Consider the following 15,530-nt stretch of genomic DNA (forward strand, 5'->3'; position numbering starts at 1 on the left):
TTTAGAGCATTTATATTGTGCCTAGTGTTACATTGGTGCCATGGATTCAGACTGACCACGTAAGAAATACCCTTAATGCAATCACAGCGACAGATAGATTGGTGGATATATGGCTAGAAATTACCTGGAAAGATAGGAGTTAGCTCATAATATGAGAGCTTTGTGTTTAATTCTAAGGAGTTTGAACTTTTATCTTGAAAGCACTGGGGAATCATAGAAAATTTTAAGGAATATGGTAAAATCATATAACTATTTTAGAAAGAATGCTCATTGTAGTAGGAAGGTTGGATTATGGGACAAGGTTTATTCCAGGAGAAAATCATGGTAGTGGATGGATTAGAAGGCAAGACTGGAGTTAGGAAATTGAGTTAGAAGACTACTGCACTGGTCTATACCGCAGTGATGACTGGGCTTAATTAATAAGAATAACAGTAGAAATAAAAAGCAGAAAGAAACACCGGCTTCCCTGGTGGTGCAATGGTTAAGAATCTGCCTCTCAATACAGGGGATACAGGTTTGAGCCCTGGTCCAGGAAGATCCCACATGCCGCGGAGCAACTAAGCCCGTGCGCCACAACTACTGAGCCTGTGCTCTAGAGCCTGTGAGACACAACTACTGAAACCTGCGTGCCACAACTACTGAAGCCCACGTGCCTAGAGCCTGTGCTCTGCAACAAGAGAAGCCACCACAAAGAGAAGCCTGTGCACTGCAATGAAGAGTAGCCCCCGCTCGCCACAACTAGAGAAAGCCCGTGCACAGTAATGAAGACCCAACACTGCCAAAAATAAACAAATTAAATAAATAAATTTTTTAAAAAAGTAGAAAGAAATATTTAGGAGTTAGGTTCACAGGCCTGTGTGAGAGACATAGAAGTATGGGTAAACGACTTAGAGGCTGTCCAAAAACAATAACTGTAGTTAGAGATTACCGAGGGAGGATGTGAAAAGTCACAAAGAACAAGTGTGGTAATATCAGTATTCATGCCAGAAGAGAGGGGCCACAAACGAGATGGGGAAAGAATGTGTAGATCACAGCAGAGAAAGCAAAACAAAATTATGCTCTAAAAACAGGATTGGCTGTATAATCTGTGGGACCTCTTGTCCAAAAATTATTAAGAATTTCAAGATGACGACAGCAGAGCCAAGCATGAGGCCCTGAGTATGGGGCCCTGTGCCACCGTTCAGGTCACACCCTCATGAAGCCAGCCCTTCCTAAAAGCCAGGTAGGTGAGAGTGGTTGGGTCATATCTCAATAAAGTGGGAGTGGTCAACAGTACCAAATGATGTAGAGAAGTGAGAAGGATGAGGATAGAAAAGTGTCCATTGGCTTGGCAAGTAGGTCAAGGATAGTTTTAATAAGAACAAATTCAGTGGAGTAGTGGTAGAAAGGAGATGAAATATTTTAAAAATCGTTGTAAGATAAATAGAGTAGAAAGAGAATCTTTTAATCTAAGCCTACATTAAATAAAATATCCAGGTGGAGCCTATTTTTGGAGGTGGTTACATTTTTTCAAAGGTTTTCAGTGATGGAGCAATATGATCTCAAGACCAACTTAACCCTTTTATTATATAACTAACTACATAATAAACACGAAGGCCACAAACAGCAGGGAATAGTGAGACTTCTATGGGCATAATGGCCAGAATGTCATTCTGGAACTTTCTTCAATTAGTTGTCAGCACAATGATGATAAGCACAAAGAAAGAACCAGAGATGGAGGATAAAAAGAGAACTTATTCCAGGTATGGCATTTTTCTGGGGAAAGACTTTCTGTTTTATTTTATGAGAAAATGAAATTATTGTATTATAAATTAAATAATGTATATTGTCTAATCCCTCATTAGTAGTATAAAGTTGTTATTTCTTAGGATGCTAGTAATTCATTAGATTTTAAAAATTAATGGAAAAGCACTGGGACTTCCCTGGTGGCGCAGTGGATAAGACTCTGTGCTCTCAATGCAGGGGGCGTGGCTTCGATCCCTGGTCAGGGAACTAGGTCCCACATGCATCCCATAACTAAGAGTTTGCATGCTGCAACTAAGGAGCCCACCTGCCACAACTAACACCCAGTGCAACCCCCCCCAAAAATTAATGGAAAAGCACTAGCAAATGATATGTAAATATTTAAATATAATATTAAAGAGGAGGAGGTTTTGGGTTTTTATTTTCTTTCTTACTAAAAATTACACTAATAAGGAGTACTATATGACAAAGTTTAGATTTAACAAGGCAAAATTAAGTTACTTGGTTTGGAGGATATGTGACAGGTAGAAATAATGCATCCCTCCCCCCAAAACTGGCCCTTCTTTTCCTGCTTACATAGCTCTCATAATAAGTGACTGGGGATTCCAGGATCAGGATCCACTGGAGACTCTCATTATCCACTGGGCTCCTCTAATCAAAAAACCTTATTAGTGTTTTATTGTTGTCTAAAAATTACCACAAATTTAGCAGCTTAAAACAGCACCCATTAACTGATCTGTTCTATGAATAAATGGAAAATATCTATAAATGAAGATGCATTTTAAATGTCTATAAAATGATATAACTAGAGCATGGACATTTTATAAGTATTTAAGAATTTAGAGGAAAAGTAATAAAGGTCCTTTGGTATACGAAAACAAAAAAAAAAACAGCACCCATTTATTATTTCAAGGTCTCATCAGTCAGAAATCTAGGCACATTACAGCTGAGAACATTGCAGTTCTCGTGTGAGGCCTGGGGGGACTCTTTCAAGGCCCATTCAGGTTGTTGGCAGAATTCCATATATAGGACCAAGGTTGCCAATTTTCTTGGTAGCTGTTGGCTGGGGAACACTCTCAGCTCCTAGATGTCAACCACAGTTTCTTGCCGTGTGGTCTCCATAGACAGTTCCTGACATGGATGTTTGCGTCCAGGCCAGCAGGGGCATGTGTCTCTGACTTCCTGAAGGGCTGAGCCCTTTTAAGGATTCACATGTTTAGGTCCGGCCCAACCGGATAATCTCCCTTTGGATTCAAAGACAACTGATTAGAAACCTGGTCACAGGAAGATATCCTAACATATTCATGGATTCTGCCCACACTCAAGGCGAGGAGATTTTACAAACTGTGTATACCACGGGGTGGGAATCTTGGGGGCTGTCTTAGAATTCTGCCTACCACATAACTTCCCCATAACTGCCCAAGGAGGGGCCAGACAAATGGCCCGAGACAGCATGACTCCTTCTCTCCCTCCACCCTCCAGGTGTCCTGCCTCTGGGGGCTCCAATTTTCTCCTCACCTTCTGCTCACTCTCTTGAGAGACTGAATTTTATTGCAGTTCTCCTCATGTGAAAAATATTGAGGCATCAAAGCATTGAGACCTTTCTCTCAGGAGATTTCTTTCATTTGGTTCTTCTTAAAAAAGCTTTTTTTGTGTGTGCATGGAACCATATTGCCTGCAAATGAGACCAAAATCCAAACAGTTTGAAAAAGTACACAATGAAAAATCTCTCCCACCTCCACATTCTGCCCTCTGTCTCCCAAATTCTTTTTCTCAGACGAACCGGTATACAGTTCCATTTCTTGGATCTCTTTGTAGATAGTTCATGCATTAACAGACATTTCCCCCCCACCACAAATATAGCATTTTTGTTCTGCACTTTGGTTTTTTGCTTTAGTGATGCATCCATCAGATCTTTCCACATAGATCTAAGTTGTTTTAACTGCAGGTGCTTGACCCCCAAATAGGGAGAAAGTGAAGTCTAGGCTAGTTTTTCTTCATTCTCAATACTTTGGGCCTACTCCTGTCTCCCATTTAGCAGATAATGGGAAAAGAGCTAAGTGAGTTATCTCAGTTGATTCTGAATGTTTTCACAGGTTTGCAGAGAGCAGCAGCCCTGAGATGGGACACTCCTGAACTGAGTCACTCTGAATCTGAACATTTTAGCTGGGCCTGGGAGAGTTAGATGAGTCTGTATCCAAGGTGCTTAGAGTGCACTGAGCACAAGGCGAGTATCATATAACCCAGTTGCCACCAGGCAACGCAAAAAAGCAACGCTTTCTAATTTTTTTCTATAGTGCGCAATTGTATTACCACAAATTAGCTTCTTCTATTTTTGATTTTTAAGTGAAATACAGTAGGCTTTCAGGTATATCAGCTTAGTTATGGGCTAGTGAAAGTATCTAAAAGCAGTTTTTTAGATTGTTTCCATGGACAAATATTTTTGTAATTCCAAACATGGAAGTAACTGAATTAGAAATTATGTTGCAACCCATATCATGGAGGTGAGTGGTAGTGATAGAAGGGGAAACAGTTACTGAAGGGGACATCATCAATTGAATATGAGAGCTGAGACAAAATTTTACTTTATTGTTTAACATTAATACAATTTGGAAATTTCAAATTGTTCAAAGCTAGATAGAAATTTATTGGATTGTAGGCATTTTATGTTATTTCCAGATTAAATGATTCATCACTAATTCAGATAGTAAATCCCTCTTTTTTTTTGGTATCAACAATATAGATGCCTAGTGTTTCTTCTGTTTTGCTTTGATAAACAATTCTGGTCTGACCTTTGAGGTACCATTTCTCTGAAGGGTTCCTTTTAATCTCTCTAATTAGCAGCCTAGGAATACTTAAACCTTCCAGAAAGCATTTAGCTTACTCCATATATACCCAGCAACACTCACAGCATTTGGCTGTGTCAAGTGAAGTTAACCAAGCTTTAAAGCCATCCAAAGCCTTCCTTCATTAAACTCACAGGATAGGAGTCTATCCACATTCTGTGTAATTTAAAAGATGTTGAAAACTCATGAGCAGTTCTGAGTGCAAGAGAAAGTTCATGAAACTTCAAAATCAAAGAATGGGTTTGTCAAAATGACACAACCGAATCGAAACCAAAACAAAAATTGTTTTGCTCCTCTCCGAAATGGAAATCTGCAAATAAGAGCCCTAAAAAGTGCTTTTCAGTAGGTATGTTCTCATCAGCACATGCGTGATGGTAGCACATGCTGGAATCCTTACATTTCTTCAGACTGATGTTACTTTGGCTGAAGTATTTTCACATGGGCTTTTAGTAATTCTCTTGCTTTCAGAGAAATCACAGGCTGAGATGAGGATATTTTATAAACCTCTTCCTGTAATATCTAGTAAACTTTCATCACATAAAGTCCTATTGTGTTCCTTTAACAGCAAAGACATTTTCATCATCAAAGAATGATGTTCATGCTTCTCTGTAAATGCTATTGTTACTGTATTTAAACTTTGATCTTGAATAATAGTAAAAAAAGTAAAATCTGTAGTAGAACTGTAAAATAATCTCTTCTATTAAAAATGTTTCTAGTGGTTTTACACAAACAGTAACAAAATGAAGCAATTAGAGTACTTTGCCTAATTTACATATTAGTGATTTAAAATCTTTTAAAATTGAAGTACAGTTGACTTAGTATATGAGTTTCAGGTGTACAACATAGTGATTCGATATTGTTATATTTTATGAAATGATCCCCATGATAAGTCCAGTTACCATTTCTCACCAAAGTTATTACAATATTGTTGACGGTATTCCCTATCTTGTATGTTACATCTCTGTGACTTCTTTATTTTATAACTGCAAGTTTGTACCTCTTTATCCCCTTTCCCTATTTTGTCCACCTTCCCATACCCCTCCCCCCTGACAACTACCTGTATGGTTTCTGTATCTATGAGTCTGTTTCTGTTTTATTTGTTCACTTTTTTTTAGATTCCACATATAAATGAAATCATACAGTATAGATCTTTCTCTGTCTGACTTATTCCACGTAGCATAATGCCCTCTAAGTCTATTCATGTTGTCATAAATGGCAAGATTTCATTCTTTTTATGGCTAATATAACATTGTATATATTTACCATATCTTCTTTATCCATTCATCTATCGGTGGACACTTAGGTTGTTTCTATATCTTGGTTATTGTAATAATGCTGCAGTGAACATTGGGGTGCATATACAATTTCAAATTCGTGTTTTCGTTTCCTTTGGATCAATACCCCAGAATAATGGAATTGTTGAATCATATGGTAGTTTTATTTTTAATTTTTTGTGGACTCTCCATACTGTTTTCCATAGTGGCTGCACCAATTTACATTCCTACCAACAGTGCAGGAGGGTTTCCTTTTCTCCAAATTCTTGCCAATATTTATGTGTTGTCTTTTTGATAATAGCCATCCTGACAGATGTGAGGTGATATCTCATTGTAGTTTTGATTTGCATTTCCCTGATGATTAGTGATGCTGAGCATCTTTTCATGTGCCTGTTGGCCATCTGTATTGTCTTCTTTGGAAGAATGTCTACTCAGGTCTTCTACCCTTTCTTTAATGTTAGTTTTTTTCATGTTAGTTGTATGAGTTCTTTGTATATTTTGAATACAAACTCCTTATCAGATATATCATTTGCAAATAGTTTCTCCCATTGAGTATGTTGCCTTTTTGTTTTGTGATGGTTTCCTTCACTGAGTGAAAGCTTTTTAGCTTGATATACCTTCATTTGTTTATTTTTGCTATTATTGCCCTTGCCTGAGGAGACAGACACCCCCAAAATATTGCTAAGACCAATGTCAAAGAGTACACTGCCTACGTTTTCTTTTAGGTTTCAGGTCTTACATTTAAGTCTTTAATCCATCCTGAGTTTATTTTTGTCTATGGTGTAAGAAAGTGGTCTAGTTCTATTCTTTTGCATGTAGCTATCCAGTTTTCCCAACACAATTTATTGAAGAAACTGTCTTTCCCCCATTGCATATTCTTGCCTCCTTTGTCTAGATTAATTGACCATAGGTGCATGGGTTTATTTCTGGACTCTATTCTGTTCCATTGATCTGTGTCTGTTTTTGTGCCAGTACTATACTGTTTTGATTATAAAGCTTTGTAGCATAGTTTGAAACCAGGAACAGGTAGCCACCACCAACTGTCCCTTCAAACCTTTAAGGAACAGAAACTTTTCATATGTGCACTCTTGGTTGTTTTTCAACTTGCACAAGCCATTTTCGGTTCAAGGCCCATTGTTTTTAACCAGTTGTCAGAGGGTGAAAACCATTACTGAGATTAGATACTGATCTGGAATTGAAGGCTTATTCAAATTTCATTTTGGGTCATTTAGTAAATCAAATAAGTCATCTTAAAGGAAAGAGAAAAATGGAATAATGTTCAGCATCATGAATTTTAACAGTTGTTGCGTCTTCTCGATTAGTGTTATTGATAACACCTACTTAAATAGTCCTTTGCAGTTTATAAAGCATTTTCACATCTCATTTAATTTTAAAGCTTAGAGATCAGAAACTCCAATTCCGGTAATACTATTTCATTGTGTGAGCTTATTGGTGTAGTCAAATTGCATGTCTTATCTTCCACCTGCTCTAATGTTCTTTGACTGGAAGAAGATAACTGTGACTGTCTTTCAGGGGAGAAATAGTAAGTGTTGATGATTAACGAACAAAATTGCAGCCTTACAGGAATCTGCCTCACTTATAGATGCACCGGTCCTTCCTCATGCTTATGGTTCTTGATTACATGTAACTTTGAGAATTCAATACTTAACCCCTCCTCAGAACCTCTTTATCAAGTGGTGACGCAGCAAGAATCACTGTTATTTTATTACCAGTGAAACGAACCCATAAACAAGCCCTCTCTTGAGGTCAAGGATGGAACCCAGACAAATGAGCGGCTTCCATCACACATTTACCAGAGTTGGTGGGCGGTTTCCCAAGCCTTGAAGTAAGTAAGCCAGTATGACCTCGGTCACCAGAAGCTTTGTCCCCCCACTGTTGTTCTCAGCCCTTTTTCTCTTCATACAGTCTCCTGTCTCCCTCTAGACACCTATTGTCTTTATGTTCATCCCAGATCTTCTCCCTGAGGCAGGAAAATAGTATCATCTTATTTACTCTAAGCTATAAAGGACTCCTGGGAGGTTGTTTCCTGTTGCATCAGGTACTAGCCCTTACTTTTGGAACCCGAGACCCTGGGTGTTGAGTGAGGACTGCCTTCAGGTTGATGGGGAGACAAGGAGCGCCTGGATGCTCGGGTGTAAGGTGAGGGCACCATGGGTACCAGGAGGCTGCTCAGGAGTTCTGGAGCAAGTTCTGCCTCTTCCTCGCTCAGAAACTTAATCACTCTCTGGGCCTCAGTTGACTCATCTGTAAAGTGGACCTACTCTCCCGACTGTGAGGATTGCATAAGAATAACGTGCGCCCCGCACCTGTCTTGCTTTATGGTTAATTCAACTCCTCGCCTCTCCCCACGCTGGTCCCAGGCCAACACTCGCAGCGTGTGGGGGGAAGTCGCCCTTAATGTTGAAGTGATTCAGTCCCCTTTTCAAAATCCGGCTCGAGAGCCACACCCTCTTCGGAAGGGCCCTCGTTTGGGAGGTGGGGTCCTCGCCGGCTTACCTCGCATCCCACCCGACGTGGAGGCTGGGCTTCCTGGTCTGACAGGGCAGCGTCGGACACGGAGAAGGCAGGGGGCGGGGTGGGGCTGGTAAGGCCGGGGTGGAGTCTGGGAATCTCCGCGCTTCCGGTGTTAAGGGCTCAGCGGAGGGGGCGCACTCGGCCGGCCGATGGAAGAAGTCGCCGTGCGCGTCGCCGCGCGCGTCGCCGCGTCTGAAAGCTGCAGTCCCCCGCGGCCCCAGCTGGGTTGCGTCTGCGTCCCTCTCTCCCCGCTCGGCCCTGTCCCTCCGCTTCGGCTCACACCTGCTCCCCCTCCTCGCACCCCAGACCGCAGTGGCTGCGGCGCGGCCGGCGGGCGGAGACCACCCCTCGATCCAGGGCCTCCTCCAGGTCGCGTCCTTTAACCTCGTGCCTAGCCCGGAAAGCAAAGGGAAGTTCACGGACTCTGGGACCCCAAGGTACCTGTCTAGGGGAGGTCTGGGGTGTAAAGTGGGGACTGAGTCTTTTCTGTTTATCGCCCGGAGAGGGAAGCTTTGTCGAGGGGTCTTCCGGGGCGTTGCGTAGAGTCATCTGCTCCTCCTGCGGACTCGGCTGCGGGCAGACGCTCGAGCGATTATTTACGGCGTGATCCCAAACTACAGGAATATTTATAAATGAAGCGAGGGAGCACTGAAAGGAAATATTGGAGATGGGTTTTCCTTGTACTTTCCTGTGCTTTGCAAAGTTTTTTTCCCCCTCTAGTCAGTAAACAAAAAGGAATTCCAGTTATGAAGTGTAGCTCACCGAGCGGTTGCATGTAGACCTGCCTTGCTTCAGCCTATTTGGTTAGGAAAATAACGTAATCCGTTGTTTCCTGGGACTTTCTCCAGCTTTCAGATTGAAAGGAGGAATTTCCCAAATTTTCTAGAGCTTGAATACACCCTGAGCCTCGAAGCGGAAGTCCGCAGCCACGGAGAACCGGACTCTGCAATGTTGGCTGGCTACAGGCCAATCAGGCACAGTGGGAGAAAGAAGACATCGTCTCTGGAAAAAACTGAGCTTTACTAAGGTTTTCGTCCTGTTGATTTTGGTTTTCACGACTCCTTTAGCAAGACCTGTTGCTTAAGTATTGATTCTGCTGAACAATAGCGTTCACGGATGTCTTCAGAGCCACACTACAGGGTGATGACCTGGTGGGGGGGGTCAGGATAGTTGTCTTTTGCTGTGCTTCAAAGTTTCTCTACCCTTCCTATTAGCTCAGTGCCAGTAAAGTTATTGTAGTTCATTTGTTAACACAAATATTACTTTATGTCAGACATCATTACAGAGTTTTACAGCTTTTTGATGTCAGAGATCATGGTTTAAACCCACTTTGATGACAATCTCCAACTCCATTTAGTTCCATAAAAATCAGATGGTTTGTGACTTTGTAAAGAAAATATTTGTTATATGTTTGAATAGATATTAGATGCACATGGTATAATATTCCGAAAGTACAGAGTGTGCAGTGACAAGTCTCCTTTCCACCGTCAATCCCAGTTTCCCTCTCCAGAGGTAACCACTGATACCACTATATAAGCTCATTGTTACTATGTTTCTTTGATAACTTAGGCCAAACAGATTTGAAAAAGCTGCTTTTGAGCACCTGCACGCTAGTGACTTTTTAAATAAAAAATCCAATGATTTTATTATTTTAGGGTTTTTTTGTTAGTTTCTGTCTTTTCTGTTTTTCTACTGACCACTCTGAAATGTCAGAGATTCAGGTCACTTTGTAGAGGGAACTTGCAGCTCTGCAAACTAATGAATGTTAGTTTCTGAGTTCCTTGAGGTCAGATACCATGGTTTCCTAAATTTTGGAGCTCCCTAACAACCCGCCATAATTATTAGCGACCTGCCAACGTCCATACACGCAGGCTTAAGGTTAACTGATAATTGAAGTAACCTGGTGCTTCACAGCCTCTTCCTCTTATGAGGAGCCAGTAACTGTGTTTGCCTCCCCAACACTAGATTCTAGGTTGGTGTCCTGCTAGTTCTGACAGACACCTCCGTGGCCCTCTTCTCTACTGGTTAGCTGCTATAGTTTGTGAAGTAACTGGTATTTGGGAGTAATGTTTGTAGTGGGCAAGAGAGAGGGTGCATTTCTGTTGTGTGAATCCTGCCTTTGACACTGTCTTTGTGGCCTGGGTTACTTAGATAAACCCTCTGAGACTTAGCTCCCTCATCTGTGAAGCGGTGATTCATAGCGTTATTTTGAAAATTAAGTAAGACAGTACGTATAAAGGGCTACCCCTGTGCCTGGCGCATGAAAGGCATACAGTAAGTAGCAGCCTTTGTTACTGTCAGCCTTTGTTATCATTTCATACATTCATAAGATAGGTGAGTGCATGTGTCAGGGTACCTTATGGCTCAGTAACACCTTACAAGAAGGGTTAATTTTTGCTTATATTATGAGTCTCTATGGCTCTGTCTTTGGCCCTTCCCTCTGGGAGCCCACGCTGAGCTGCTACTTTTGTGGAGCACCGAGGTGGCACACGGAAAGAGAAGAGGCAGGTCTATCTACACAGTGGTTTTTAAAACCTGCGCTTGGAAATAAGCTTCATGTTACTTCCTTTCACATTTCATTGATATGGTTGTCACTGGAGTGGGAAGTATCATCTTTCTAAAGGGGCAGAACCAGTAGAGATAGGCCTGGTAGTGAGGGGCAGCAAATACTTGATAGTAACACAGGTTACAATTGTGAACCCAGAAGTTCATCAAAAGCTTAGAATTGAGTCACTCCAAGACACTTATAGCCACTGATTTATAAGCCAGAATGCCAAATTTTTCCTTTAATGTATCTCCCTTGGGTACTAGGCATAAGAGCCTGTACGGGGCAAAATTTTCTTGATGGTGGATTTTCTCAAAAGACTGAATTAATTCTAAGCTACTAGGTTACATAAAAAACACAAAAACACAAATTTGGGTGTTACCAAAAGACTGTATCCAGAATATACCATGTTTTAAAATCCAGGTCTCCTTTTGGAACTGTTACTGTCCAAAGTCCAAGAATGAATTAGAGTGATGGCAGTGTATCCTAGACAAGGTGGAAATCATGACAGATTCTTGCTCTTTCTTTTTTTTTTTTTTTTTTTTTGCTGTACGCGGGCCTCTCACTGCTGTGGCCTCTCCCGTTGCGGGGCACAGGCTCCGGATGCGCAGGCTCAGCGGCCATGGCTCACGGGCCCAGCCGCTCCGCGGCATGTGGGATCCTCCCGGACCGGGGCACAAACCCGTGTCCCCTGCATCGGCAGGCGGACTCTCAACCACTGCGCCACCAGGGAAGCCCTTGCTCTTTCTTTTTAGGCTCTTTACTTGTTATCAGCTAATTGTTTTCCTGTCAACCATTAATTGCATCATCTCATGATTTATTATATTTATTCTAAGCTGTTTCTTGAATAACGACTTTATCATTGTAATTAAAGTATTTTCAAATCGTGGTGATTAACCAGTTCTACCCACTGTGTGTTAATTCTTGCTGCCTTTGGTTTCATAGTAATTTTTAACACCCTCGCTCCAAGATTCTTAGCATTCCTTTCTCTTTTTCTGCTTATAGCTGGACATTTGTTGCTTGGGTAAGGCAATATGGTAATGTCCAAAAAGAACCTATTATGAAAGTAAATTTAAAACTAAAAATACGTTTCTAAATCAATAAAAAAGAAATTTTGCTTAGTTATTTGTTAAGTAATTGAATAAACTGAGTTTGATTTTTTGCAACACAACTTTGAAAAACAGAAGATTGTATTTTAAAAGTAAACAGCAGCAAGCATGGAAAGAAAAGGAAAACATTGTTTTTTTCTTTTTAACCAGCATAATTTTGATACCAGTATCTAATATAGATGGCAAACAAAAACCAATAAAACTACAAATCAACTTCGCTTAAGGCTATTGCTCCCCAAACCCCACTGTAAATACTGTATAGTATTTAAGGAATGCAGGGAGCACTCAGCATCACTCTGCCTACTGGTATAATTTACTACCACACTAGATTAAAGGAATTCTATACAGCTGTTTAAGATTGAGGTATATTTATATGTATAGATATGGAAAAAATCACCCATTTGTGTTACTAATTGAAAAATACAAGGTCTAGAACTAAATACAATATGTTCCTATTAGTGTAAGAAATTTTTTTCTCTCTGTGTAGAAATGTGTTATGTGTCTTTGCACACAGTTTTGCTTGAGGTGTAAAGAAGACTTCTGTAAGGATAAAAGCAACATTTATAGTGGTTGACTCCAGAAGAATAAAAAACAGATTAGGGTGGAGGGAAGATACTTAAAAAAAATCCTTTTTAAGTGTTTGAATTTTTAAATCATGTGCGTGTAATTCTTTTAAAATAAATTGGCTTTAAAATGGCAGTTTTGGGTCAAAATAATCTCATAGATTTTAATAATTAATTCTTCTGTCTGTTTTACTGCTTAAACTACTCCACTGATTATTAAAGGTACATATAGTGAGTTGGAGGTGGAGGGCACCACGGGGCCGTGCACTCTAGAGGGATGGGTTAACAGCAGTTAGATTGAGCTGCTTGTGGCTAATGACAGTTTTTCCAGTCATTAGGAACCACTGACAAAAATGAATAATTCCAGTACAAGTACAGACTGTGATATTTAGAACTACCTCATGGAGATTTTTTTTTAAATAAAAAGTGTGTAATGTCTAAATTAAAAAATTATAGGATAAAGTAAACTTTTAAAGCATTTACTATTTTTAACCCTTTACCTCCTAGAAATCTAAGTCAGGATATAAAGGACAAATGTTGCAGTTATTTGTGTATAACTTTTACATGTCTTTAATCAGGATAATACATAATACCTCAAAAGTCACAGAAGCCCATACCTGAGTGTGGTAGTTACTCATCTTGTTCCACCCAAAACAATACAAAATTCATAATACGTTAAGTTTTAATTCAGTTAATAAACTGTAGGTTTTCTTCATGTGTATATCTTCATTTCTTTATTCCTGATTTTCTGTTTAAAGTACAGCTGTCATGTTTGGTCTGGGACCAAGTCACTCTATTTAAATGAAAAAGGAACAGAAGTTTCTTTATGCTCCCCCCAAATTACTTTATCAATAGTCATTCCTTGTTATCGTCCAGATTATATGTATGGTCTTACTGTCAAACTAGAAATGAAAAATAGAGAGGAAAAAGTAATGCACCAGTTTGTATGGGGTTTGGTATAAGATTTCACATATCTACTCATTAACTGAAAGTATCCTGCCTATGTATTGTTTTCTTAAAGTCTAAATAAATCAGAAGATTTTCATCAAAATATTAGAATCAAAGATCTCAATGCCTGATGTATGGGAGTGAACTAACGTGCTGACTTGATTGTTGCAGGCGGGTCAGATTCTGGTGTACATCATGTCCAGTTTCGAAGATGCCGACACAGAAGAGACAGTAACTTGTCTCCAGATGACTGTTTACCATCCTGGCCACCAGCAAAATGGAATATTCCAATCAATAAGGTTTTTTAACCGAGAAAAACTCCTCTCCAGCGAAGTGGTGAAATTTGGCCGAAATTCCAACACCTGTCATTATATGTTTCGGGACAAACAGGTTTCCCGAGTTCAGTTTTCTTTGCAGCTATTTAAAAAGTTTGATAGCTCAGTTCTCTCTTTTGAAATTAAAAATATGAGTAAAAAGACCAATCTGATTGTGGACAACAAGGAGCTGGGCTACCTAAATAAAATGGACCTGCCACACAAATGCCTGGTTAGGTTTGGGGACTATCAGTTCCTGATGGAGAAGAAAGATGGAGAGTCATTAGAATTTTTTGAGATTGAATTTTCTTTGTCGACAAGACCACTCTTGCAAGAAAACAACTGGCTGCCACAGAAGCACATACCTGAGTGTGGCAGTTATTCATCCTGTTCCACCCAAAACAATTCTCCTATAGAAATGGGTGAAAATGAATGGTAAACGCACAGGGCTAAAGGAATCATGAAGGATGAAGAACTCTGTAGACACTTTATAGACATTCCACTTATTAAGAGTTTCTTAGTGTAGTATATTACTGTCATCTATTACTTTGTCAAATTTGAGATCTGGTATTATCATTTGAAGTCTGTAACGTGCTAGTCATTGATTTAGTCACCTGTTGCATTGCTGGATGTGTGAAGAATTACTGTACGTGTATATCTGTGAGCATTAATGTACAAATAGTATCCTTTGTGATGAAGGAATAGTGTTCTCAAAATATGGTTATGTTACTTTCTTTTTATGCCTGATTTTGGTCCTGTGTTTTATATTGTTTCATTTTGGTTTGTAAGTTTTGGTTTGGTCATATTATTTCACAGTAGTCATTTGTTTCCAAGGTCAGGGCTACAAACAAGTTATTATGGGTGTTGAAGCCTGTGGGTACTTGTACCAGAGCATTGGAACAGAGCATCATGTTTTTTAGTGTGTCATTGTGGTTTTAATATGGGAAGACTTATTTGAGCAATAATACCTTGATTTTCTGTTTTTTCTCTATAGACTTATACTGTTTATTCCCAAGAATACCGCTTTCCTTATCTGTATTCAGTATCTAAAACCAATATTTTAAACATTTTAACAAACCACTGTGTTAAGTTTAGAATTCTTTTTCTTTTTCCTTTTTTTTGGCTGCACCACATGGCTTGTGGGATCTTAGTTCCCGACCAGGGATTGAACCCCGGCCTCTGGCAGTGGAAGTGCCGACTCCTAACCACTGGACTGCCAGGGATTCCCAATTTTTCATTTTTATTACCAAATTTTAAATAGCTTTTTACGTACTACAGAGTTTTAAATTCCATGAATTCAAAATTTTAACAGCATCCATGTACATAATAAAGTCAAAGTTTAATTCTCTAACCATTTTCTTTGAAACTCTGAAGAAAGGGAGGAACTGTTTTTAGACTGCACTTAAGGGAGGACTGCAGTAGGCCGCAGGCAGAGGCTGTGGCTGGGGATTCAGACACATCGAGCTGTGCCCCTCAATGCATATTGGCTCCATTATTTGTTCCTCACCCCGCATGGAGGCCCATGGCCACCAGTAGCTCCCAAGTTCTATGTTACCAATCACCCACCCAAAGAGAACCTTATCTCCCAATTCCAGTCCAAGAGAAGGGTCAGCTTGGGTCAGGTGCCCACCCATCTACCAACCAACTTGCCAC

The 15,530-nt window shown here is 40.1% G+C and overlaps 2 protein-coding genes across 8 annotated transcripts in view; one reads left to right on the forward strand and one right to left on the reverse strand.

The window, feature by feature from the left end:
- The window catches only part of ALPK1 (alpha kinase 1), a 142,318-nt gene extending 133,827 nt beyond the window's left edge, over positions 1-8,491 (reverse strand). For 3 of the 5 annotated variants that reach the window (XM_032633019.1, XM_032633024.1, XM_032633017.1), the window contains exon 1: positions 8,381-8,491. The gene's annotated coding sequence lies outside the window, so the exon portion shown is untranslated. Of the gene's footprint in view, positions 1-3,261; positions 3,419-8,380 lie in introns of those variants that run through there. The other 2 variants (XM_032633023.1, XM_032633018.1) reach the window with 2 other exon arrangements.
- A 23-nt stretch (positions 8,492-8,514) lies between these two features.
- Positions 8,515-15,228, forward strand: TIFA (TRAF interacting protein with forkhead associated domain). Of its 3 annotated transcripts, none has more exons than XM_032633026.1 (3): positions 8,515-8,835; positions 9,247-9,425; positions 13,735-15,228. In XM_032633026.1, the coding sequence occupies exon 3, from the start codon at positions 13,759-13,761 to the stop codon at positions 14,314-14,316; it is 558 nt and encodes a 185-aa protein (XP_032488917.1). In that variant the 5' UTR covers positions 8,515-8,835; positions 9,247-9,425; positions 13,735-13,758; the 3' UTR covers positions 14,317-15,228. The 3 variants fall into 3 exon arrangements, with proteins under 3 accessions (XP_032488917.1, XP_032488918.1, XP_032488916.1); XM_032633027.1 differs by having other exon boundaries at positions 9,285-9,425; XM_032633025.1 differs by lacking the exon at positions 9,247-9,425 and having other exon boundaries at positions 8,520-8,835.
- Positions 15,229-15,530: the final 302 nt, after the last annotated feature.

The sequence above is a fragment of the Phocoena sinus genome, chromosome 5 (assembly GCF_008692025.1).
Source record: "Phocoena sinus isolate mPhoSin1 chromosome 5, mPhoSin1.pri, whole genome shotgun sequence".
NCBI classification, from domain to species: Eukaryota; Metazoa; Chordata; class Mammalia; order Artiodactyla; family Phocoenidae; genus Phocoena; species Phocoena sinus.

Coding starts and splice junctions, on each gene's coding strand:
- TIFA (XM_032633026.1), top strand. CDS start 13,759: ATGTCCAGTTTCGAAGATGCCGACACAGAAGAGACAGTAACTTGTCTC.